The sequence below is a fragment of the Pan paniscus genome, chromosome 8 (genome assembly GCF_029289425.2).
Source record: "Pan paniscus chromosome 8, NHGRI_mPanPan1-v2.0_pri, whole genome shotgun sequence".
NCBI classification, from domain to species: domain Eukaryota; kingdom Metazoa; phylum Chordata; class Mammalia; order Primates; family Hominidae; genus Pan; species Pan paniscus.
The window spans coordinates 114,765,071-114,792,368 of NC_073257.2; the positions used below are offsets into that span (position 1 = coordinate 114,765,071).

The following is a 27,298-nucleotide window of genomic DNA, read 5'->3' on the forward strand; positions in this document are numbered from 1 at the left end:
AACAGAGTGAGACTCCATCTCAAAAAAAAAAAAAAAAAAAGAAGTTTTTGAATACAGAAAAGTTAATAGTACAATGAATACCCACATAGGCATTACCTATATTTCAGCAATTGAGAACATTTTTCCATGTTTGTGTGTTTATATATATATATATATTTATTTATTTATTTATTTGCTGAGCCATTGAAAATAAGTTGCAGATATTATGACATTTTACCCTTAAATATTTCAGCATGCGTCCCACAGGAATGTAATATCCCTCTGCATAATCACAATACCATTACACACCTAAGAAAACTTTTTACAAGAAGCCTCATTCAGACATTGGATTAATAGAGCTATAGAGAAGTAGGATAGAAAAGAGTAGGAGTATGTACAATAGTATTTCAATTGTTTAATTGTGTCAAGGAATTAAGAAATTTTAATGTTGGATGATGGCACTAATTGGCATTTTTACTGCCCTGTGCATAGTAAGATTTGTTTTCTCAAAATGGAAAAGTTCAGGCTTTGGAATCAGATACCTGGGTTCAAATTCTGGCTCTATTATTAGTATTTTTTATTTTTTTTCTGAATATCACTAGACAAACTTTTATTGAAGCATAAATTGTGGTACAGAAATACATTTTAACTGATTTAAGTCCAACACCAGTGAAAGGAGAGATTATGGCACCAAAACTTTCCCTTTCCTATCATACCATGATTTAGATTATGATGCAATCTACATTTCTCTTTTCTAGGCTTTGTCCCATATAAATTTGGGCAGTTTTTCAACATTAGAATTTCAACATTAGAATTCTTAATTCTATTAGGAAAAAAAAACAACAAAAAAACCAGACCTCAAGTCAACAAATCTATTGGATATTGTTTATGAACAAAGTCCACGTTAAGCATTGGTCCTCAAAACAGAGCTCCTCAAAATATTAGGTGCTGTGCTCATTACAGAATCAAACTGATCACACTGATTGAAAACTTCCTCAATGAAATTTTCAATCAACAACATGCTTCAAATAAAAGTCAAACAGTGTTCCAACCACTTGACTTCAAACCAAGTAGATTTTAGGTTTAGAAACACTAAAAAAAGGTGTTTCATTTATAAATACAGAAGGAACAAAAACATCACTGCATCAATCCAGAAATTATCAAAATATTTAGAGGACAAGAAATATAAAATTTAGTCAACTTTGCTGTTTTCTCAGTTCCTTAAAATCCCAGAGTATCTGCAAATATAGCTAAAAGGTACCAACTCTTGAAAGCCTATATTACTAGTCATTTCCCATTGAGTATTTTGGAATTTTATTTATGTTCTACTTATTTATTCATGTATTCTGCTTTATGATGTTTATCTGAATAATCTGGACAAATTCTCATTCTGGGCAGTCATTCGTTTCATCCTATGAATGCCATGGTGAGGGAAACAGTGTAGTTAGAGGAACAGATGAAGTCAGAACACTCACATGCATCACGGTCACAGAACTTTAAGTCACAAGACAGAAAAGACATCGATTCTGCTTCGGATCAAAGTTTATAGAACACTACTTAATGGAAACTAGTGGAAATGGCTGCTAAAGGAAAAGTTAAGGTGAATGATCCAAGCTGACTTGATTACTGAATCCAGAACAAAATTATGCTAAATCTCTCTGGTAATTAACTAAATAAAAATCATTTTATACTATTATTTAGTAAGTTAGTAAAGGCGTGCTACTCATTAGATGCTAATCTCATTTACTGAGGAACACAGAATTGTATATGTTTTCTGGCTCTATTATTTATTACTTGGGTAAACTTGAACAAGTCACCAAAATTCGTTGGGTTACAGTTTGTTCTACTGTAAAAGCAGGGATAATAATACTTACTTTTCAGAATTTCTATAAGGATTAGCAATAATGTAGCAAAACACTGGGTACGTACTGCAATTTCAGTGAAAAGAAGATACTGTCATTATTTGTTCCAAAAGTGGAAGAACTTACTATTAATATTTCATTTTTCTGATCTATTTATTTATCTATTTTAGAGACAAAGTCTTTCTCTGTCACCCATGCTGGAGTGTAGTGGCACAGTCATAGCTCACTGTAACCTCAAACTCCTGGGCTCAAGTGATTCTCCCACCTCAGCCTCCCAAGTAGCTGGGACTACAGGCATGTGTCAACATGCCTGGCTAATTTTTTATTTTTATTTTTTTGTTGGTGAGACAGGTTTTTTTTTTTTCTCTTTTGAGACCAAGTCTCGCTCTGTCACTCAGGCTGGAGTGCAGTGGCCCGATCTCGGCTCACTGCAAGCTCCACCTCCCGGGTTCACGCCATTCTCCTGCCTTAGCCTCCCGAGTAGCTGGGACTACAGGTGCCCGCCACCACACCCGGCTAATTTTTTGTATTTTTAGTAGAGTCGGGATTTCACCGTGTTAGCCAGGATGGTCTCAATCTCCTGGCCTCGTGATCCACCTGCCTCAGCCTCCCAAAGTGCTGGGATTACAGGCGTGAGCCACCACTCCCGGCCGAGACAGGTTCTTATATTGCCCAGGCTGGTCTTGAACTCCTGGTCTCAAGCAATTCTCCCACCTCAGCCTCCCAAAGTTGCAAGCATGTGTCACTGTGCCTGGCTTCTTCTGATTTTTTTGGTCTAAATAGCATCTCCAGATTTCTTTTTTTTTTAATTTAAAAAATGTATTTATTTCTTCATTTAGACACAGGGTCTTGCTATGTTGCCCACACTGGGGTACACTGGCTATTCACAGGTGTAAGCATAGCCCACTATAGTCTTGAACTCCTGGCCTCAAGGGATCCTTCCACCTCAGCCTTCCAAGTCTGGGACTACATCTGGCTAAGCATCTTCAAATGTCTTATTTATTCATTTATTTATTTTTGAGATGGAGTCTTGCTCTGTTGCCTAGGCTGGAGTGCAGTGACTCAATCTCAGCTCACTGCAACCTCTGCCTCCTGGGTTCAAGCCGATTCTCCTGCCTTAGCCTCTCGAGTAGCAGGGATTACAGGCGTGTGCCACCACACCCAGATAATTTTTATATTTTTATTAGAGACAGGGTTTCACCATGTTGGCCAGGCTGGTCTCGAACTCCTGACCTCAGGTAATCTACCCGCCTCGGCCTCCCAAAGTGCTGGGATTACAGGCGTGAGCCACTGTGCCCGGCCGCATCTTCAAATTTCTTAAATACTCCTTGGTATAGTGGAGCCCTTAATGCTTTTCACTAATGCACTGCTCCTTGATGTGCTGCCTATTCCAGTAGATACACAGAATCAGAGTGGTAAGGGCCTTTGAAACCATTGATTTGTTCTAGTGGCTTTCAAAAACCATTTTTAATACAATTATTTTTTTAAGCAAAATGTTTTTTATATATATATGGTTTTTTTTTTTTTGAGATGGAGTCTTGCTCTGTTGCCCAGGCTAGAGTGCAGTGGTGCAGTCTCGGCTCACTGCAACCTCAGCCTCCCTGGTTCAAGTGATTTTCCTGCCTCAGCCTCCCCAGTAGCTTGGACTACAGGTGGGTGCCAACGCACCCGGCTAATTTTTGCATTTTTAGTAGAGACAGGGTTTCACCATGTTGGCCAGGCTGGTCTTAAACTCCTGACCTCAGGTGATCTGCCCACCTCGGCCTCCCAAAGTACTAGGATTATAGATGTGAGCCACTGTGCCCAGCCAGAAATGCACTTTAAAAACCACCAGTCCTTGCCTGGGCATGGTGGCTCACACCTGTAATCCCAGCACTTTGGGAGGCTGAGGTGGGTGGATTACCTGAGGTCAGGAGTTCGAGACCAGCCTGATCAACATGATGAAACCCTGTCTCTACTAAAAATACAAAAATTAGCCGGGTGTGGTGGTGTGTGCCTGTTATCCCAGCTACTCGAGAGGCTAAGGCAGGAGAATCGGCTTGAACCCAGGAGGCAGAGGTTGCAGTGAGCTGAGATTGAGTTACTGCACTCCAGCCTGGGCAACAGAGCAAGACTCCATCTCAAAAACAAACAAACAAAGAAAAAAACCCCAATAGTCCAAAGCCCTAATTTCCCCCCCATTATTTATTTTTTTAATGGACAAATTTTAAAAATTGTATATATATTTATGGTGTACAATGGGATGTTTTGACATATGTATACATTATGGAATGACTAAATCAAGATAATTAAAATGCATTACCTCACATACTCACCATTTATTTGTGATGAGATCAAAGTCTACTCTTTCAGCAATTTTCTTTTTTCTTTTCTTTTCTTTTCTTTCTTTATTTCTTTTTTTTTTTTTTTGAGGCAGAATCTTGCTCTCTCGCCCAGGCTGGAGTGCAGTGGCACAATCTCAGCTCACTGCAACCTCCACCTCTCAGGTTCAAGCGATTATCCTGCCTCAGCCTTCCAGGTAGCTGGGACTATAGGTGTGTGCTACCACACCCAGCTAATTTTTTGTATTTTTAGTAGAGATGGAGTTTCACCATGTTGGCCAGGCTGGTCTTGAACTCCTGACCTCAGGTGATCCCCCTGCTTCAGCCTCCCAAAGTGCTGGGATTACAGGCGTGAGGTGCCCGGCCTTTTAGCAATTTTCAATACATTGTTATTAACTATAGTCACCATGTTGTAAAATAGATCTCTTTAACTTATTCCTGATAACTGAAATTTTGTATCCTTTAACCAACATCTATCCTGTTCCACCCCTGCCCTCCCACCCCCTACCCCCAGGCCCTGGTAAGAGCCTCTACTCTTCACCTCTATGAGTTCAACTTTTTGAAATTCCACATATAATCTAGCGAGGTTATGCAGTATTTGTTTTTCAGTGCCTGCAGATATGACATTTTTGGGTTCAACTTTTTGTTTGTTTTTGAGATGGAATCTCACTCTTGTCGCCCAGGCTGGAGTGCAGTGGTGTGATCTTGGCTCACTGCAATCTCCGCCTCCTGGGTTCAAGCCATTCTCCTGTCTCAGCCTCCTGAGTAGCAGGGATTACAGGCGCCTGCCACCGCGCCCAGCTAATTTTTGTATTTTTAGTAGAGATGGGGTTTCACTATGTTGGCCAGGCTGGTCTCTAACTCCTGACCTCAGACGATCTGCCTGCATTGGCCTCCAAAACTGCTGGGATTACAGGCATGAGACACTGCGACCGGCCAAATATTTTTTAAATGCATAATAGATGTACATACTTTCAGGGCACATCTGATAATTTAATATATTCATATAATTTGTACACATCAAGTCAATGTAACTGGTATATCCATCGCCTTAAACATTTGTCTTTTCTTTATTCTAGGAACCCATTTGAATTATTCTTCTCTAGCTATTTTGAAATATACAATAGATTATTGTGAACTATAGTCACCCTACTGATCCATCGAACACTAGGTCTTATTTCTTCTTATTAAACTGGATTTTGTACTCATTAATCAAGCTCTCTTCATCCTCCCCACTCTGCCTGGTGTCTGGTAACCACCAATCTACTCTCTATTATCATGAGGTCCACTTTTTTAGCTCCCACATATCAGTGAGAACATGTAATATTCGTCTTTTTGAGGTTGGCTTATTTCTCTTAACATAATGACCTGCAGTTCCATGCATGTTGCTGCAGGTGACAGGATTTCCTTCTTTTATTTTATTTTATTTTATTTTATTTTTTTGAGACAGAGTCTTACTCTGTCTCCCAGGTTGGAGTGCAGTGGCATGATCTTGGCTCACTGAAACCTCCGGCTGCCAGGTTCAAGTAATTCTCCTGCCTCAGCCTCCTGAGTAGCTGGGACTACAGGTGCGTGCCACCACACCCAACTAATTTTTGTATTTTTAGTAGAGATGGGGTTTCACATGTTGGCAAGGCTGGTCTCGAACTCCTGACCTCAGGTGATCCGCCTGCCTCGGCCTCCCAAAGTGCTGGGATTACAGGCTTGGGCCACCGCACCAGGCCAGGATTTCCTTCTTTTTCAAGTCTGAATAGTATTCCAGTGTGTACATATACTACTACGTTTTCTTTATCCGTTCATCTGTTTGAGTCTTCTTTTTTTCTTAGTTTAGCTAAAGATTTATTTTATTTTTTCAAAAAACTAATTTTTCATTTTGTGGATCTTCTGTATTTTTTTAGTCTCAATTTCATTTATTTCTGCTGTGATGTTCCTTCTTTCCTTCTACTAATTTTGAGTTTGATTTGTTCTTGCTTTTATAGTTCCCTCATGGGCATTACTAGGTTGTTTATTTGAAGTCTGTTCCTTCTTTCCTTCATTCCTTCCTTCCTCCCTCCCTCCCTCCCTCCCTCCCTTTCTTCCTTCCTTCCATTCTTTCTTTTTTTTTTTGAGAGGGAGTCTCGCTCTGTTGCCCAGGTTGGAGTGCAGTGGCACGATCTCAGCTCACTGCAACCTCCACCTCCTGGGTTCAAGCAATTCTCCTGTCTCAGCCTCCCAAGTAGCTGGGATTACAGGCATGCACCACCACGCCTGGCTAATTTTTTTGTATTTTTAGTAGAGACGGGGTTTCACCATATTGGCCAGGCTGGTCTCGAACTCCTGACTCTGCCCGCCTCAGCCTCCCAAAGTTCTGGGATTACAGGTGTGAGCCATTGTGCCCGGCCCTTCTTTCTTCTTCTTTCTTTCTCAGGGTCTCACTCTGGACTGGAGTGCAGTGGTGCAATCATGGCTCACAGCAGCTTTGACCTCCTGGGCTCAGGCAATCCTCCTACCCCAGCATCCCAAGTAGCTGGGACTAAGGCTACCATGCCTGGCTGATTTTTGTATTTTCTGTAGAGACAGGCTTTCACCATGTTGCCCAGTCTGCTCTTGAACTCCTGGGCTCAAGCAATCCACCTGCCTTGGCCTCCCAAAGTGCTGAGATCTTACTTGAAATCTTTCAACTTTTTTGATATAGGCATTACTTGAAATCTTTCTACTTTTTTGATATAGGCATTTATTGCTATAAACTTTCCTCTTAGTGCTGCTTCTGCTGTATCCCATAGATTTTTGCATGTCGTATTTCCATTTTCATTTGTTTCAAGATATTTTAAATTTTTCTCCTAATTTCTTCATGGACCCATTGGTTATTCAGGAGCATGTTGTTTAATTTCCATGTGTTTGTGTATTTTCCAAGGCTCTTGTTATTGATTTCTAATTTTATTCCATAGTGGTGAGAAAGATACTTGTTATGATGTCTACTTTTCTGAATTTGTTAAGACTTGTTTTGTGGCCTAAGATATAGTCTATGCTGGAGAATGTTCCATGTGCTATTGAGCAGAATGTCTATTCTGCAGCAGTTGAGTAAAATGCTCTGTGAATGTCAGCTAGGCCTATTTGAGCTAGTATATAGTTTAATGTTTCTTTATTTTCTGTCTGGATGATCTGTTTTACTGAGAGTGAGGTGTGGTGTTAAAGTCCCCTACTACTATTGCATTACAGTATATCTCTTCTTTTAGATCTATTAATGTTTGCTTTATATACTTTGGAGCTCCAATGTTGAGTGCAAAGATACTTATATCTTCTTGCTGAATTGACCCCTTTATCATTATATAGTAACCTTCTTTGCCTCTTTGACAGCCTTGATTCATAGTCTGTTTTATCTGATATAAGTATAGCTACTCCTGTTCTTTTTTGGTTTCCAGTTGCTTGGAATGTCTTTTTTCCACCCCTTAACTTCCAGTATTTTTATAAGTAAAGTAGGTTTCTTGTAGGCAGCATATAATTTGGTCCCATTTTTGTATCCATTCAGCCACTCTATTCCTTTTTTTGGGGGGGGTTCCCAAGTTTTATTCAAGAACTCATACAAAATATTCCAGATAAATAAATTTTTATCTTCACCTTCCTCCTCTTCTTTTTCCAGGTTAATCTGGAATTAATGTCATTCATAATAACTCTTTTTGCTGTTAGCAACTACACACAACAAATCACATAGATTATTCTTCAAATATTTTTTGGTGAGATATTTCAAATACCTTTTGGAAAAAGGTAACTCAGAAGTCACAGTGATCTTGCTGTTGCTCCTTTCGATGGTTATAACGCTCCACCAAGATTCCCAGCTTTTCCATTCACTTTAATCCTCTTTTGCAAAAACTGCTCAAAATTGGCAGCATCTATGATTCCATTTTCTACAAGGTGGGTACAGTCAAGAGTGAACATCATAACCTGCTTCTTTTTTTGCCTCTCTTTGCCACAAGCTTTTTCACAGCACTATGCCTCTTAATTGGAGAATTGAGTCCATTTACATTTAGTGTTATTATTGATACATAAAGACTTAACATTTTTTTAAATTGATACATAATTGATGTAGCTATTTTGGGGGGTTCATGTGATAATTTAATACATTCATATAATTTGTAAAGATTAAATTAGTGTAATTGGGATACCTATCACCTTCAATATTTGTCTTTTCTTTTCTTTTTTTTTTTTTGAGATGGAGTTTTGCTTTTTTTGCCCAGGCTGGAGTGCAATGGCGCAATCTCGGCTCACTGCAACCTCCACCTCCCGGGTTCAAGCAATTCTCCTGCCTCAGCCTCCCGAGTAGCTGGGATTACAGGCATGTACCACCATGCTCAGCTAATTTTGTATTTTTAGTAGAGACGGGGTTTTACCATGTTGGTCAGGCTGGTCTCGAACTCCTGACCTCAGGTGATCCACTCGCCCTGGCCTACCAAAGTGCTGGGATTACAGGCATGAGCCACCACACCTGGCCCTGTCTTTTCTTTATGTTAGAAACATTCAAATTATTCTCTTCTAGCTATTTTGAAATATACAATATATTATTGTAAACTAGTCACTTTACTGATATATCAAACACTAGGTCTTATTTCTTTCATCAAACCCTATTTATATACACACACATATATATATGTGTGTGTGTGTATATATATATATATATATATATATATATATTTTTTTTTTTTTTTTTTTTTTTTTTTTGAGACGGAGTCTCGCTCTGTCTCGCTCTGTCCCCCAGGCTAGAGTGCAGTGGCACAATCTCGGCCCACTGCAAGCTCCGCCTCCCGGGTTCATGCCATTCTCCTGCCTCAGCACCCCGAGTAGCTGGGACTACAGGTGCCTGCCACCATGCCCGGCTAATTTTTTGTATTTTTAGTAGAGACGGGGTTTTACCGTGTTAGCCAGGATGGTCTCAATCTCCTGACCTTGTGATCCACCCACCTCGGCCTCCCAAAGTGCTGGGATTACAGGCTTGAGCCACCGTGCCCGGCCAAACCCTATATTTATAACCATTAATCAACTTCTCTTTATCTCCCCCATTCTGTACCCTTTCTGGCCTTTGGTAACTATCAATATACTCTCTATCTTAATGAGTTCCACTTTTTTTAGCTTCCACATATCAGTGAGAACATATGATATTTGTCTTTCTGTGTTTGCCTTATTTCTCTTAACATGACCTGCAGTTCCATGCATCTTGCTGCAAATGACAGGATTTCCTTCTGTTTTAAAATCTGAATAGTATTCCGTTGTGTATATATGCCACGTTTTCCTCATCCATTCATCCATTGCTGGATGCTTAGGTTGATTCCATATCTTGGTTATTGTGATTAATGCTGCAGTCAACATTAGTTGTGCAGATATTAGGAGTGCAGATATTTCCCTGACATACTGATTTCATTTCATTCCCTTCCCTTCCCCTGCCTGCCTGCCTGCCTGCCTGCCTGCCTTCCTTCCTTCCTTCCCTTCCTCCCTCCACCCACCCCCCCCCCCGCCCCTTTCAGATGGAATCTGGCTCTGTCGCCCAGGCTGGAGTGCAGTGGCGCAATCTCAGCTCACTACAACCTCCGCCTCCTGGGTTCAAGCAATTCTTCTGCCTCAGCCTCCCGAGTAGCTGGGATTACGGGCATGTGCCGCCATACCCGGCTAATTTTTTTGTATTTTTAGTAGAGGCAGGGTTTTACCATATTGGCCAGGCTGGTCTCGAACTCCTGACCTCATGATCCACCTGCCTCAGCCTCCCAAAGTGCTGGGATTACAGGTGTGAGCCACCGTACACAGCCAGTTTCATTTTCTTTTCTTTTCTTTTCTTTTTTTTTTTTTTGAGACGGAGTCTCGCTCTGTCGCCCAGGCTGGAGTGCTGGAGTGCAGTGGCACGATCTCGGCTCACTGCAAGCTCCACCTCCCGGGTTCACACCATTCTCCTGCCTCAGCCTCCCAAGTAGCTGGGACAACAGGCGCCTGCCACTATGTCCGGCTAATTTTTTGTATTTTTTAGTAGAGATGGGGTTTCACTGTGTTAGCCAGGATGGTCTCGATCTCCTGACCTTGTGATCGGCCCACCTCGGCCTCCCAGAGTGCTGGGATTACAGGTGTCAGCCACCACGCCTGGCCCATTTTCTTTAGATATATACCCAAGTAGGGGGATTGCTGGGTCATATAGTAGTTCTATTTTTAATTTTTTGAGGAATCTCCATACTGTTTCCCATAATGGCTGTACTAATTTAAATTCCCACCAACAGTGTGTAAGGATTAGTGCTGGTGAGGATGTGGAGAAAACGATACTTCTGGGCATTTTTCTTCTATTGAGACTAAAGTTGCAACTCTTAGTATTTTTTTTTATACTACCCTTTAGGAAGGTGAAATTGTTGAAGTGGATGAAGAAACAGCAGCTATCTTGAAGAATTCAAGATTTGCTCAAGCTTTTCTGATCAGACCAATTGGAGAGAAGTTGCCAACATCTGGAGGCTGTTCTGCTTTGGAGTTAAAGGTTAGTTTGGCTTTCACTACCTGAGAGAACTATTTTATTTATTTATTTTTGAGATGGAGTCTCTCTCTGTCACCCAGACTGGAGTGCAGTGGTGTGATCTTGGCTCACTGCAACCTCCGCCTCCTGGGTTCAAGCAATTCTCCCTGCCTCAGCCTCCCGATTAGCTAAGATTACAGGCACCCACCACCACGCCCGGCTAATTTTTGTGTTTTTTAGTAGAGATGGGGTTTTGCCATGTTGGCCAGGCTGGTCTTGAACTCCTGACCTCAGGTAACCCACCTGCCTCAGTCTCCCAAAGTGCTGGGATTACAGGCGTGAGCCACTGTGCCCGGCCAGTATGCATGGTCTCTTGAGGTGCACTTCTCTTGCTGGTCAAATGTTGTTAGACGGTTATATACCAGTTAAACGCCACCATTTTGCCTCTTAATGTGCATGCTTGAGCCCACTTGCCCAACTCCTGAGATCTTATTGGGAAGCTGCTGATCACCAGTTTCAGGTGTTTCTGTTTATTGGGAAACTTCCTTTCCCTGGTACTGTCTGCGACCAATTATGATTTTCGAGAGACAGTTAACAACCACCTGATCATCACCTAATGATCGCCTGACATTCCTGGTGGAGTCGGCGCGGGGAGCCCTCTCCTGCCCTGCTCACGCCTGACTAGCTATTATACCTGCTTTAACAAGTTCTCCAAAATTCAGAGACTTTTCGTGAGTATTCTGATTTTATAATAAAATAGTTATTTGCATAAGTTTAGTAAGAATCTTTTCTCTCAAAACAGGACAATTGGAGACACTTGGTTATTTTACCAAAGCTTTGACTGGAATAACATTTGTAGGTAAAGTTCCAGCAAAGCCAACTTGAAAAGAGCCTATCTGGCCAAATTCTTGCTGGACTTCATGCAAATGATCAGGCAAAGTATAATAAGCCTAAAATTTATTTTGCACATAAATTGGCCTTACTATAATTTGTCTTTAGTATAAAAGGAGGAACTGGGTACAGTAGTTCACACTCATAATCCCAGCACTTTGGGAGGCTGAGACAGGCAGATCACTTGAGGCCAGGAGTTTGACACCAGCCTGGGCAACATGTTGAAACCCTGTCTCTACCAAAAATACAAAAAAATTATCTGGGTATGGTGGTGCATGCTGGTAGTTCCAGTTACTCAAGAGGCTGAGATGGGAGGATTGCTTGAGCCCAGGGAGGTGGAGGGCAATGAGCCAAGACTGCACCACTGCACTCCAGCCTGGGCAACAGAGTGAGACTCTGTCTCAAAAAAAAAAAAAAAAAAAAAAAAAAGCCTTTCCGTCTGGCGGCAGCCATCAGGTAAGCCAAGATGGGTGCATACAAGTACATCCAGGAGCTATGGAGAAAGAAGCAGTCTGATGTCATGCGCTTTCTTCTGAGGGTCCGCTGCTGGCAGTACCGCCAGCTCTCTGCTCTCCACAGGGCTCCCCGCCCCACCCGGCCTGATAAAGCGCGCCGACTGGGCTACAAGGCCAAGCAAGGTTACGTTATATATAGGATTCGTGTTCGCCGTGGTGGCCGAAAACGCCCAGTTCCTAAGGGTGCAACTTACGGCAAGCCTGTACATCATGGTGTTAACCAGCTAAAGTTTGCTCGAAGCCTTCAGTCCGTTGCAGAGGAGCGAGCTGGACGCCACTGTGGGGCTCTGAGAGTCCTGAATTCTTACTGGGTTGGTGAAGATTCCACATACAAATTTTTTGAGGTTATCCTCATTGATCCATTCCATAAAGCTATCAGAAGAAATCCTGACACCCAGTGGATCACCAAACCAGTCCACAAGCACAGGGAGATGCGTGGGCTGACATCTGCAGGCCGAAAGAGCCGTGGCCTTGGAAAGGGCCATAAGTTCCACCACACTATTGGTGGCTCTCGCCGGGCAGCTTGGAGAAGGCGCAATACTCTCCAGCTCCACCGTTACCGCTAATATAAGTAAAGTTTGTAAAATTCATACTTAATAAACAATTTAGGACAGTCATGTCTGCTTACAGGTGTTATTTGTCTGTTAAAACTAGTCTGCAGATGTTTCTTGAATGCTTTGTCAAATTAAGAAAGTTAAAGTGCAATAATGTTTGAAGACAATAAGTGGTGGTGTATCTTGTTTCTAATAAGATAAACTTTTTTGTCTTTGCTTTATCTTATTAGGGAGTTGTATGTCAGTGTATAAAACATACTGTGTGGTATAATAGGCTTAGTAAATTCTTTAAAAGGAGAAAACTGAAACTAGCCCTGTAGATTTGTCTGGTGCATGTGATGAAACCTGCAGCTTTATCGGGGTGATGGCAATGCTCTGCTGGTTTATTTTCAAGTGGCTGCGTTTTTTTTAGTTTGGCAGGTGTAGACTTTTTAAGCTGGGCTTTAGAAAATCTGGGTTAGCCTGAAGAAAATTGCCTCAGCCTCCACAGTACCATTTTAAATTCACATAAAAGGTGAAAGCTCCTGGTTCAGTGCCATGGCTTCATGGCATTCAGTGATTAGTGGTAATGGTAAACACTGGTGTGTTTTGAAGTTGAATGTGAGATAAAATTATTAGCCTTAAGATTGGTAAGCTAGCAATGAATGCTAGGGTGGGAAGCTGGTGAGCCAGTGGCCATTAGATAAATACCTTCCAAGTGTGAGCTTAGACGTCAACCCTAAAATACTTAACCGTAATGCTAATTGTGATCATTATGAATCCCTTCAGTCACATTAGGGGGAAAGTAGTTGGCTATAAGTACGTCATTCTTAGTCCAGTCAGTCTTAAAAACATCTTGGGTTACCCACTCTGTCCACTCCCATAGGCTACAGAAAAAGTCACAAGCGCATGGTTTCCAACCGTATGTGTTTTCTGCAGTTATTTCTCTTGTTCTGGCCAAACAACCCTAAAAATCCTTACCATTCCACAAAGTTGGACCATCACTTGTGCACCCACTTTGACTATGAGTATACCACCACATTGCATTTCTGTTTGCACCATGTCTTCCAGGAGACTAGACTACTGTTGTCCAGGGTCAATTTGAGTGTAAAGAAAATGTAGACAAGGAATTGCCCAATTTTAAATTCTGACTTTGCTGACTTAATTTAAATGCTCGTTCTGAACCAATTTTCTCCTATCTTCTCTAGGGGTTTCAAAAGACTCAGTTAATTGATTTCCAGGAAGTACTCATAGCAAGTTCATAAAAGTTGTTGAGACCTAAATTTCTTCACAAAAAAAGAAAAGATCTTAAGTCATACATTTTAATTGTGTAGAGGTTGTTCAACTAAAGGAATAAATGTCTATTAAACTAAAAAAAAAAAAAAAGAAGGCTAGAGAGAGAAATGGTTTCATAGGAAAACTATAACACTTGTTACCAGATTTCCAGCCTGGACTTTTGTTTTTGAGTGCATATTGAATCATTAATTATTTCTTGGCTACAATAACCCTCTAAAGATAAACCAGGTTATAATTTTTCTTCATGTTTTTAGTTTGTGCCCTAAATGGAATAGGTTCCTTATTCTGTTCTGACACACGAATACTCTTTTGACTGTCATATTATTAATGTTATTTATAGCTCCTTGTTTTACTTCTAAAGAAACCAGAATCATGATATTCTAAGGCTAGAGAATCCCCCGTTTGGAATCCCACTGGTCCTAATCTGCTTTTCACTGCAAATTCCGTGCTGCTAAAATTATATAAGCACTCTTCTCTAGGCCCAGGGACCTATCACACAAAAGGTAGGTGTGTGAGACTGTAAGGGCCAGTTTTGAGAGAATTATTTCAGACTCTCCAAATCAAAAATGGGCACACAGATGCATAAACAGCTGGTAAAATAAGGGACTCTGCCTCCTGGGTTATTATGTGTGTGGCACCTTTTCATCCATCCCAATCATAAAGAATTTCCTGCTTCTCGTAGAATGAAAAGAAAATTATTACTGAGAGGATATAAAGGTACCTCATGTCAAAGCCTCCTAGGTTTAATACTCTGAGTTATGAGATTTATGCAGATAACATATATATTTTTTAAAATTTTAGAACAGGCCAGGCACAGTGGCTCAAGCCTGTAATCCTAGCACTTTGGGAGGCCAAGGTGGGCAGATTGCCTGAGCTCAGGAGTTCAAGACCAGCCTGGGCAACATGGTGACACCCCATCTCTACTAAAATATAAAAAATAAATTAGATGGGCATGGTGGCATGCGCCTGTAGTCCCAGCTACTTGGGAGGCTGAGGCAGGAGAATTGCTTGAGCCCGGGAGGCGGAGGTTGCAGTGAGACGAGATTGAGATGGTGCCACTGCACTCCAGCCTGGCAACAGAGTGAGACTTTGTCTCAAAATAAATAAATAAATAAATAAATAAATAAATAAATAAATAAATAAATAATTTTAGAACAAATTACTGAAAGACCACACAAAAAAATTATAGCACAACGGAAGTCTCTAAATTCCTTAGCTTAGAAGGTTTTAACAGTGCTTATGTTTTGTATAGCTAATTGCTGTAAGTCTGTAACTAAAACCAAGATTACAGTAGCACAATGCATAGAAGTTAAAGATAAGTCAATTTTTTGACCTCACCTTTGGCTTTTTGTTTGTTGGCTTTTATATTAAGAAATTTTAAGGGTTTATTAATGCCTATCCACATCCATTCCCATCTGGTCTAGAACTTTCTTTTTTTGTGGGGGGAGGGGGACGGAGTCTTCCTCTGTCACCCAGGCTGGGGTGCAGTGGCGTGATCTCATGTCACTGCAACCTCCGCCTCGCAGGTTCAAGCGATTCTTCTGCCTCAGCCTCCTGAGTAGCTGTAATTACAGGCATGTGCCACCATGCCTGGCTAATTTTTTTTTTTTCTGAGATGGAGTCTTGCTCTGTTGCCCAGGCTGGAGTGCAGTGGTGCGATCTCGGCTGACTGCAACCTCTGCCTCCCAAGTTCAAGCGATTCTTCTGCCTCAGCCTCCAGAGTAGATGGGACTACAGGTGCGTGCCACCATGCCTGGCTAATTTTTATTTTATTTTTTTAGTAGAGATGGGGTTTCATCATATTGGCCAGGCTGGTCTCGAACTCCTTACCTCATGATCCACCCACCTTGGCCTCCCAAAGTGCTGGGATTACAGGCATGAGCCACTGTGCCCAGCCCTAATTCGTATTTTTAGTAGAGACAGGGTTTCACCATGTTGGTCAGGCTGGTCTCAAACTCCTGATCTTAGGTGACCAACCTGTCTCGGCCTCCCAAAGTGCTGAGATTACAGGGGTGAACCACCATGCCTGGCCTGGCCTAGAACTTTCAAATTCGCTATATGTCTTTTGGCTCTAAGCCCCTTGACCATAGGGGTCCCACCAAGGCACAAGATGGACCCAGGGAAGGCAGCTGTGCCACCCCAGCAACACAGTGAGATAAAATAGAAGTTTGGTGACCATTGATGTTGCCTCTGACAAATCTAGGCCAGAATGAGGAGAAAGTAAATCAAAAATAAAATTCTAGGCCGGGCGCGGTGGCTCACGGCTGTAATCCCAGCACTTTGGGAGGCCGAGGCGGGTGGATCACAAGGTCAGGAGTTCGAGACCAGCCTGGCCAACATGGTGAAACCCCATCTCTACTAAAAATAAAAAATCAGCCAGGCGTGGGGGCAGGCACCTGTAGTCCCAGCTACTTGGGAGGCTGAGGCAGGAGAATTCCTTGAACCTGGGAGGCAGAGGTTGCAGTGAGCCGAGATCGTGCCACTGCACTCTAGCCTGGGCGACAGAGCGAGACTCCATCTCAAAAAAAATAAAATAAAATAAAAATAAAAAAATAAAATAAAATTCTAAACCCTCAACCATCTGAATGGACCCCTCCTGTCGGGCAAAGGCATTGCAAAGTTATCCTAAAAAACTAGTTCAGGTCACGAAGGGAAGGAGAAGTTTGGACATGCCTCATTATTCCCTCCTCCCTTTTGGAATTCAGACACTGCTGACCAGCATTAACATTAAAACAGATCTTAAGACTGATAGAACAGACTCTTTAAATCTGATAAGAAACATTTACAATCTATTCTCTCTGAAGCCTGCTACCTAGAGGCTTCATCTGCATGATAAAACCTTGGTCTCCACAATCTCTCATCATAACCTAGACACTCCCTTCTATTGATCCCAGGTCTTTGGATTATAACTCAACCAATTGCCAATCACAAAATCTTTGAATCTGCCTGTGACCTGGAAATCCCCACTTCCAGTTGTCCCACGTTTCTGGTCTGAACCAATGTACATGTTATATGTATTGATTGATGTCTTATGTCTCTAAAATGTATAAAACCAAGTTATAGGGTGACCACTTTGGGCACATGTTTGCAGATCTCCTGAGGGCTGTGTCACAGGCCATTGGTCACTTATTTGGCTCAGAATAAATCTTTTTAAGTATTTTAGAGTTTGACCCTTTTTGTTGACAATGTTTAACATCCTACAGTTATGACACCCTAATTTGAATTTATACAGCTTAACTTCAATAACATACTAAAATTCTGCTCCTTTAAAGCTTGTTCTCAACTATTTTAGTTCTTTTTTTTTTTTTTCTTTTGACAGAGTTTCACTCTATCACCCAGGCTGGAGTGCAGTGGCACGATCTTGGCTCACTGCAGCCTCTGCCTCCTGGGTTCAAGTGATTCTCCTGCCCCAGCCTCACAAGTAGCTGGGATTACAGGTGCGCCAGCCACCATGCCTGGCTAATTTTTTGTATTTTTAGTAGAGGCGGGGTCTCATCATGTTGGCCAGCCTGGTCTCGAACTCCTGACATCAGATGATCCACCAGCCTCGGCCTCCCAAAGTGCTGGGATTACAGGTGTGAACTACCACGCCCGGGTCTTTCTAGTTCTTGATATCACAAAATTATGTCTTTATTCATTTTGTGCCCCCAAAACATAAACTAATAATTATTTTAAATGCAGTGGTCTCTTAAATCATGTGGAAAACAAAAAGTAGAATTACAAACCATTGTTACAATAATACTAGCTTTGCCGGGTGCGGTGGCTTACGCCACCAGGTGATCCACCCACCTAGGTTGCCCAGCCTGGGCAACAAGAGCACAACTCCATCTCAAAAAAACAAAAACAAATAAACAAAAAAACCCAGTAATACCAACTTTTTTTTTTTTTGAGACAGAGCTTCGCTCTTGTTGCCCAGGCTAGAGTGCAATGGCGCGGTCTTGGCTCACCACAACCTCCGCCTCCTGGGTTCAAGCGGTTCTCCTGCCTCAGCTTCCCAAGTAGCTGGGATTACAGGTGCGCACCATCACAGCCGGCTACTTTTTGTATTTTTAGTAGAGACGGGGTTTTACCATGTTGGTCAAGCTGGTCTCAAACTCCTGACCTCAGTTAATCCACCTGCCTTGGCCTCCCAAAGTGCTGGGATTACAGGCATGAGCCACCACGCCCGGCCAATCCCAGCACTTTGGGAGGCTGAGGCTGGCAGACCACTTGAGGTCAGGAGGTCAAGACCAGCCTGGCCAACATGCTGAAACCGTGTCTGTACTAAAAATAGAAAAATTAGCTGGGCACGGTGGCAAATGCCTATAATCCCAGTTACTTGGGGGGCTGAGGCAGGAGGATCGTTTTGAGCCCGGGATGTGGAGGCTGTAGTGAGCCGTGATCACAACACTGTACCCCAGCCTGGGCGACAGAGCAAGACCCTGCCTCAAAAAAAAAAAAAAAAAAAAAAGGACAAAGCTTTTTGAGAAATCACTTTCAAAAATGGTACATTTGTAGTTGGGGAAGGTTAATCGAACCTAAAATATAAGAATCCTGGACCCCAAAACCTGGAGCCAGTATTACCAGCATGAATCTAACCCAAGCTCAGTATACAAGCCACCTGTAGAGCTAAAGAGTGATTTACTAGGCCGGGCGCGGTGGCTTACACCTGTAATCCCAGCACTTTGGGAGCTGAGGTGGGTGGATCACGAGGTCAGGAGTTCAAGACCAGCCTGGCCAAGATGGTGAAACCCCGTATCTACTAAAAATACAAAAAAAATTAGCCGGGCGTGGTGGCATGTGCCTGTAATCCCAGCTACTCCGGAGGCTGAGGCAGAGAATTGCTTAAACCTGGAGGGGCGGAGGTTGCAGTGAGCCGAGATCGCGCCACTGCACTCCAGCTGGGGTGATAGAGTGAGACTCCATCTCAAAAAAAAAAAAAAAAGAGTGATTTACTTTCTTTGCTTTATTAAATTCTTCAGCACTCTGCTATTCTGACTCTTCTGTTGTTCGAAGAAGGTGATACTTTGGAAAGTAGAGAGATTTGGCTTTTGAGTATTCAATCCATTAAACATTTCAAAAATATGTCACTGATATTTTGAAACTCCTGAGAATTCACTGATAAGAAAACCTGCTGGTAAGAATCAATATTTATTTTGAAAGGCTTTTATCATTCTAATTCTTCTAAAACCTGGTTTCCTAAATACTGATTATAAAAGCTATCAGAAGGCATGGTGGCTCACGCCTGTAATCCCAGCACTTTGGGGAGGCCAAGGCGGGCGGATCACGAGGTCAGGAGATCAAGACCATCCTGGCTAACACGGTGAAACCCCGTCTCTACTAAAAATACAAAAAATTAGCCGGGTGTGGTGGCGGGTGCCTGTAGTCCCAGCTACTCGGGAGGCTGAGGCAGGAGAATGGCGTGAACCAGGGAGGTGGAGCTTGCAGTGAGCAGAGATCATGCCACTGCACTCCAGCCTGGGCGACAGAGTGAGGCTCCGTCTCAAAAAAAAAATGCTGTCAGAAGATAATGGTTACAAGTAAAGAGGGTCTTTCCTCGAGCTACAGTATTTTCAGTGTACTCTGGCTTTTTTTTTTTCTTTGAGACAGAGTCTCGCTCTGTCACCCAGGCTGGAGTGCAGTGGCACGATCTTGGCTCACTCCTCCGCCTCCTGGGTTCAAACAATTCTCCTGCCTCAGCTTCCCGAGTAGCTGGGACTACAGGCACACGCCACCACGCCCGGCTCATTTTTTGTATTTTAATAGAGATGGGGTTTCACCGTGTTGCCCAGGCTGGTGGTGAACTCCTGAGCTCAGGCAATCCGCCCGCCTCGGCCTCCCAAAGTGCTGGGATGACAGGTGTGAGCCACTGTGCCCAGCCACTCGGGCTATTTTTTTTTAAAAAAGGAGTTAAATGAGTTTGCTTCTGCAGATGACCATTTTCTTTCTGCGTAGCTGTCCTTGTTCTCCCTCCCAGTGTGCGTGCAACACATGTACAGGAGGTTCTTGACCTTAGATATAAATTGTAAAATTCCACATATTTGAACTGGTTTATCCCAACATAAGGTCTCCTTTCTGCTTTATTTCAGCCTGCAGATGTGCCAATGTCTTTAGGTCAGTTTCAAGTTTTTGAAATGGGAATAAGTGACACTGAAGGAAGATTTTAATAAATGAAACAGTTGTGTGACCTAGGAATATAACCTTGTGCTCTTAGGGAAGGACATTCTTATCTTTTTTTTTTTTTTTCTTAACGGAAGACCTTTATGATAAACGCTGGAGTACAGACAGTACACGCAGCTGGCATGCAGGGTATTGCATATACTTAACATCTTGAGAGTCCTTCTGCTTTTTCTTTTCTTCATCTTCTTTTTAATCCTGATATGCAAAATGTATTTTGCCATTAAAACAATTGTACTATTAAAACACTGCAGCATCTGGCTGGGCGTGGTGGCTCACACCTGTAATCCCAGCATTTTGGGAGGCTGAGGCGGGTGGATCACTTGAGGTCAGGAGTTCAACAGCAGCCTGTCTAACATGGTGAAACCCCCTCTCTACTAAAAATACAAAAATTAGCTGGGTGTGGTGGCGTGTGCCTGTAATCCCAGCTTTTTGGAAGACTGAGGCAGGAGGATCACCTGGGAGGCAGAGGTTGCAGTGAGCCAAGATCGTGCCACTGCACTCCAGCCTCGGCGACAAAGGGAGACTCCCTCTCAAAAACAAAAAAACAACAAAACACTGCAGCATCTGAAATGATGCAAACAGGATTAGGGCTATGGACTGTCTTAATAGTAATGGTAGTAATAGCATTAACAACCATAGCAGTAATATAGAGGAATTAACTTTTATTGAATAGTTAATATGTTTAAGGCACCCTGTCATTTAGTCCTCACAATCACCCCTATTATCTTCATTTGACAGATGGAGAGACTGAGGCTGTGAAAGATTCATTTACAAATCCAAAGTCATACAGCTAGAAAGTGGTGAATTTGCACCCACATCTGATTCTGGAGCTGGCACTCTAAACCAGTGTGCTGCTCCGTCTCTCCATAGTTGTACTTCTCATAGAATCACAGGATGTTGGTGCAGGAAAGGACTGCTTATCTGGGTACCCCACCTTTCATTTCCTTCAAGTCTTGAGATCTTTTTGAACTAGAAGCATGCATTTAGAAGTGATATTGATATCACCATCTCCTGTTGGTAGATAGATCATTGAGTGGAAAGAAGAGGGTTCAAGGGGTTCTCCCACCTCAGCCTCCCTAGTACCCACCACGCTCAACTAATTTTTGTATTTTCAGTAGAGACGGGGTTTCATCATGTTGGCCAGGCTGGTCTCGAACTCCTGACCTCAGGTGATCCGCTGCCTTGGCCTCCCAGAGTGCTGGGATTACTCCCAGAGTACATGAGCCACCGCACCAGGCCAGGGCAAACCCTTTCAAGCAGGAGTTCCAGTATACTGAGAGATGGAAATGCAATTGATGTGAAGTCCTAGCAGTAGCAACCAGCAGAGCTGGCCTTCTTCCAGGCTTGGAGATCCTCTGCCAGATGCTCATCTTACCAGATGCAGGCAGACCTCTTCATTTCAGAAAGGTAGACACTGAGGGACAGAGAGACCAAGGCCAGCAGGAAGTCAGTCACTTTAGTAAAGGGTCCACCAGTCTATCAGTTTCATGAATGTAGAGTCTGTGCCTGCCTTGTACACCCCTCTATTTGCAGTGACCAGAATAAGTAGTAGGACTGTAAATTTATGTTATAATGAATTCATTACCATTATTTAAAGTGGCATGTTCATGCTTTTTTTTTTTTTTTTTTTGAGATGGAGTCTCGCTCTGTCACCCAGGTTGGAGTGCAGTGGTGTGATCTCAGCTCACTGCAACCTCCACCTCAAGTGATTCTCTTGCCTCAGCCTCCCGAGTAGCTGAGACTACAGACGTGCCACCACACCCAGCTAATTTTTTGTATTTTTAGTAGAGATGGGATTTTGCCATATTGCCCAGGCTTGTCTCAAACTCCTGGCCTCAGGTGATCCATTGGCCTCGGCCTCCCAAAGTGCTGGGATTACAGGCGTGAGCCACCGTGCCCAGACCCTGTGCTCTTGATTTCCTATCTTTGTACCTGGCTTTTCTCTGGCCCCACTGGTACTATTGTTAGAGGTATCTCATTTGGAGGTGAAAGGAGGGGAAATAAATACAGCAGTCTTGTCTTTTAAATAAATACAGCAGTCTTATGTTACTCTACTCTGAGATCTGTCTGGCCATTGTTGGCAATTTCATCTGAGCATCAGCAATTGCTAGTGACAGCCCTACATCTCGGACTCACTTTCCTGTCTGGTATAAATGTTTCTAGAGATTAGAATAAGGGAAGAGAAGTCGTTTTAGCATTTCCGTATCTCAGTTCCAAAGAGGTTTAAAAGGCACGTGCAAATGACAATCCCACAAAACAAAATCAACTGAGCAAAAATCAATGCTCTGCCCAAGAGGGACCATCTTTAAGAAGCTTTAAGTGAAGTTTACCTTGAAAGTTGTAATTAGAAGCTTCAGGAAGCAAGTGCCTTTATGTCAGAATGACTGATGTTACTCCCAGGATCTCATGGAATTGTAAAATTTTATCTCTGTTCTATGTAAGTCAACCTAAATCAAACAGAAATATTAGTGTTTGGGTACATCAAAACACCTTTAACTTGTCCTTTCATTTTGGTTTGCCTTTTGACAGGATATAATCACAGATCCATTTAAGCTTGCAGAAGAGTCTGACAGTATGAAGTCCAGATGTGTCCCTGATGCTGCTGGAGGCTGCTGTGGCACAAAGAAAAGCTGCTAAATCTATAGCCAACCAGGGGACCACAGTAGTGGGCAAGAGTGATCTGCATGTTTTTTAACCTGCTTTTCCCCATAGCACAGACCATAAGAAACAACAAATGGGGCCGGGCACAGTGGCTCATGCCTATAATCCCAGCACTTTGGGAGGCCGAGGCAGGCAGATCACCTGAGGTCAGGAGTTTGATACCAGCCTGGCCAACATGGTGAAATCCTGTCTCTACCAAAAATACAAAAAAAATTAGCTGGGCATGGTGGTGCACACCTATAGCCTCAGCTACTCGGGAGGCTGAGGCAGGAGAATTGCTTGAACCCAGGAAGTAGAGGCTGCAGTGAGTAAGCATCACGCCACTGTACTCCAGCCTGGGCAACAGAGCAAGACTCTGTCTCAAAAGCAAAAAAAAAAAAAAAAAAAGAAAGAAAGAAAAAGAAAACAACAAATGGCAGAGAGCCACCATATTCCAAATCACTGAAAAAAATAAATGAATTATTTTTATTTATTTATTTATTTTTTGAGATGGAGTCTCGGTCTGTTGCCCAGGCTGAAGTGCAGTGGCCCCATCTCAACTCACTGCAAGCTCTACCTCCTGGGTTCACGCCATTCTCCTGCCTCAGACTCCCAAGTAGCTGGGACTACAGGCACCTACCACCATGCCCGGCTAATTTTTTGTATTTTTAGTAGAGACGGGGTTTCACCATGTTAGCCAGGATGGTCTTGATCTCCTGACCTCGTGATCCGCCCGCCTCGGCCTCCCAAAGTGCTGGGATTACAAGCATGAGCCACCGCGCCCGGCCATAAATGAATTATTTTTAAGAGGCATTGATTAAAGATTCACAGCAAATCACTAGTTAAGCAGATTTTTTTTCTATTTCCTAATTCAAAGTTCTGGTGCCACATAGTGGTCAGAAATGGAACAGAGAAGCTGTCTTAAGCCTTGTTCAAGAAGCAGGAAAGGCATCAGAAGAAATAACCGTTGGCAGAGGGTCTCAGGAAAAACATCTTCCTTCTGATCTTCTGCATAGCACCTTTTGGAATTTTCATCATGTTTGCTTATTAAACAAAGCTCCTACTGCCATCATACTAATCATGCAAAAAGATTGCCAAATCATGTTTGGTAGGAGGACTTTTGAGGTAGCTTTTGAACAAATGTTTTTTTTCTTTTTTCTTTTTTTTTGCAATAAAGAAAACAAATTAATCATAAACATCTTTGAATCAAGTATCTCAAGAAAACAAATGAATCATAAGTATCTCACCCTAATGACTGATGACATAGTGATTATTTATTGTAAATTATCCTAACTGGGTCAGGATAGAGTTCGATCGTTTTTTAAAAAGAGAGCTAAAAGATGTAAAAATGACCAGGCATGGTGGTGTGTACCTGTAGTCCCAGCTACTGGAGAGGCTGAGGCAAGAGGATCGCTTGAGCCCAGGAGTTCCAGGCTGCAGTGAGCTATGATTGCACCACTGCACTCCAGCTGGGTGACAGAGCAAGACCCTGTCTCTGAAAAACAATAAATAAATAGGCTGGGTGCGATGGCTCACGCCTGTAATCCCAGCACCTTGGGAGGTCAAGGTGGGTGGATCACTTGAGGTCAGGAGTTCGAGACCAGCCTGACCAACATGGTGAGACCCCCATCTCTACTAAAAATTCAAAACTTAGCCGGGTGTGGTGGCATGTGCATGTAATCCCAGCTACTCGAGAGGCTGAGGCACAAGAATTGCTTGAATCTGGGAGGTGGAGGTTGTAGTGAGCCAAGATCGCACCACTGCACTCCAGCCTGAGTGACAGAGTGAGACTCTGTCAAAGAAAGAAAGAGAGAGAGAGAGGAAGGGAAGGAGAGAGGAAGGGAGGGGAGGGAGGAAAGAGATGTAAAAATGGTAGGTTTTCTTTTTCTTTATAAGGTGTCCTGGTTAAACTTTTAGCAAAATGATAGATTCAGTTTTTCCATAGTTAAAGAAGAATATTAAGAACATTAAAGAAAGGTTCAAGGATGGTAAATAACTTGAATTCCAGCTGTACTTGAAGACTTTATTGGAGGACACAGAAAGGTATAAGTGATGGTCATTATCATCAGGAGCTGGATAATTCAGTTTTTAAATAACAGCCTTCAGGCTGGGCGCGGTGGCTCACACCTGTAATCCCAGCACTTTGGGTGGCTGAGGTGGGTGTATTGCTTGAGTTCAGGAGTTCGAGACCAGCCTGGACAACATGGTGAAACCCTATCGCTACTAAAAATTCAAAAAATTAGCTGGGTGTGGTGGTGCACGCCTGCAATCCCAGCTACTCGAGGCTGAGGCACGAGAATTGCTTGAACCCAGGGGATGGAGGTTCCAGTGACCCGAGATTGCGCCACTGCACTCCAGGCTGGGTAATAGGGCGAGACTCTGTCTCAAAAACAATAAATACAAATAAATAAATAAATAGCCTTCAACCAATCAAGGGTTTTGATAAGATGTCAACCAGTTGCCCTGGGCTCAGTACAAAAACAACCAGGGGCATGGCATGGTCCAGGGGATTTCGGACTAGGGGTTTGAGAATTTTAAGGCATGTAAAACATTGGAATGGATTCCATAGGATAGACTTCTGTTTTAAGAAAGCTGTTTAAGGCCGGGCGCGGTGGCTCACGCTTGTAATCCCAGCACTTTGGGAGGCCGAGGCGGGCGGATCACGAGGTCAGGAGATCGAGACCATCCTGGCTAACACGGTGAAACCCCGTCTCTACTAAAAATACAAAAAAATTAGCCGGGCGTGATGGCGGGCGCCTGTAGTCCCAGCTACTTGGGAGGCTGAGGCAGGAGAATGGCATGAACCCGGGAGGCGGAGCTTGCAGTGAGCCGAGATTGCGCCACTGCACTCCCGCCTGGGCCACAGAGCGAGACTCCGTCTCAAAAAAAAAAAAAAAAAAAAAAAAAAAAAAAAAAAAGAAAGCTGTTTAATATGGAGAAATTCTCAGATTTTTGAATAGGTTCAGCTATAGAGCCTAACTTACTATTACAGACAGAGGAAAGAACTAGGTAGTATTTTTTTAAGCCCTATTCACCTCCGTGACCTTAATTTTAAACATGCTTGCTTGGTTCTAGGGTGCCGTATCTATCTAGTTGTAACCTACTTTAATGTGAAAATGGTACATTACAGCATTAGCTACAATGGTACAGCTGGAATAAGCATACTTTGCTCTTCATGAGCACAAGATGGCCCTGCTTGGGGGGAATTGATTGAAGGGTGTTCTGTTGGCTGGGTGTGGTGGCTCATGCCTGTAATCCCAGTACTTTGGGAGGCTGAGGCGAGTGGATCACTTGAGGCCAGGAGTTCAAGACCAGCCTGGCCAACATGGCAAAACTCTGTCTCTACTAAAAATACAAAAATTAGACAAGCATGGTGGCCAAGGCCTATAATCTCAGCTACTCAGGTGGCTGAGGCACAAGACTCGGCTGAGCTTGGGAAGTGGAGGTTGCAGTGAGCCTGGGAAGTGGAGGTTGCAGTGAGCCAAGATCACACCACTGCACTCCAACTTGGGTGGCAGAGCGAGACTCTGTCTCAGGAAAAAAAAAAGGGGGGGGTGTTTTGTTTATTTGGTTTATTGGGCTTTTTGGCATTTACAAGGAGAGGGTATTAGCTTTTTACTTGTCCTTCTGAACTCTCAGTTCCCCAAAAAGATGTTGAGTAATGGGATTGGGCTGGGCAACTTAGCAAGACCCCATCTCTAAAAAATAAAAATTTTATATTTTTTTATTTTTATTTTTTTTCAAGACGGAGTCTTGCTCTGTCACTCAGGCTGGAGTGCAGTGGCATGATCTTAGCTCACTGCAACCTCCGCCTCCCAGGTTCAAGTGATTCTCCTGCCTCAGCCTCCCGAGTAGCTGAGATTACAGGCACACACCACCACACCTGGCTAATTTTTGTATTTTTAGTAGAGACGAGCTTTCACCATGTTAGCCAGGGTGGTCTCAAACTCCTGACCTCATGATCCACCTGCCTTGGCCTCCCAAAGTTCTGGGATTACAGGTGTGAGCCACTGTGCCCAGCCTAAAAAATAAAAATTAAAAAAAAAAAATCATGGAAGGCTGCAGAAACTTTTCAGCTTACCAACTCAGGGAGGCCCAGCAGTAGCCTCAACAGGCCCCCACCCCCACATCCAGCCATGCATAGCTGAAAAGGGCATGGCTTTGTGCCAAGACAGCCCCAGAGCCTGCTCCTCCTATTTATTCTTGGCCTTTACTTGGATGGCTCCAGGGAAGCAGCTGAGGTAGTCACTCATTCTGCCATGTTAAGATGGGAATTGTATTAAATGAGTCTGGCAAGGTATGGGAACTGTCTATCCTTTCTTTCATTCATTCACTAAATAGTATTATCTCTTGTGTACCAGGCACTGTCCTAGGCACTGGTTGCTAAAATGGAATATTATGAACCCCATGGGCCAAGAGGACAAAAACTGCTGAGTGTATTTTCTAAACTTTGTTGGTACCTGTCCTGACTTCTGTGATTTGCCAATTTTCTTCAACCACGCACCACAATTTGGGTCCAAACAAAGGTTCTTCTGTAGGCCCTGCCCTGAGAGTCAGTAGAGGGAGATCTCACTAGGGTAAAAATGAACTCTTTTTGAGGTTACAGTAAGCTATGATCATGCTACTGCACTCCAACCTGGGTGAC

At 43.0% G+C, this 27,298-nt stretch overlaps 2 protein-coding genes and 1 pseudogene across 4 annotated transcripts in view; 2 read left to right on the forward strand and 1 right to left on the reverse strand.

The window, feature by feature from the left end:
* Positions 1-23,849, forward strand: part of AS3MT (arsenite methyltransferase) — a 34,663-nt gene extending 10,814 nt beyond the window's left edge. For all 3 annotated transcript variants that reach the window (XM_055093339.2, XM_063607874.1, XM_008950863.3), the window contains 2 exons: positions 10,509-10,643; positions 22,543-23,849. In XM_055093339.2, the coding sequence (XP_054949314.1) occupies positions 10,509-10,643; positions 22,543-22,650 (243 nt within the window). In that variant the 3' untranslated portion in view covers positions 22,651-23,849. The remainder of the gene's footprint in view (positions 1-10,508; positions 10,644-22,542) is intronic.
* On the reverse strand, positions 4,963-10,497 carry LOC129393242 (large ribosomal subunit protein eL22-like; annotated as a pseudogene).
* On the forward strand, positions 11,946-12,642 carry LOC129393243 (large ribosomal subunit protein eL15). Its single transcript, XM_055093341.1, has one exon. The coding sequence runs from the start codon at positions 11,977-11,979 to the stop codon at positions 12,589-12,591; it is 615 nt and encodes a 204-aa protein (XP_054949316.1). The 5' UTR covers positions 11,946-11,976; the 3' UTR covers positions 12,592-12,642.
* Positions 23,850-27,298: the final 3,449 nt, after the last annotated feature.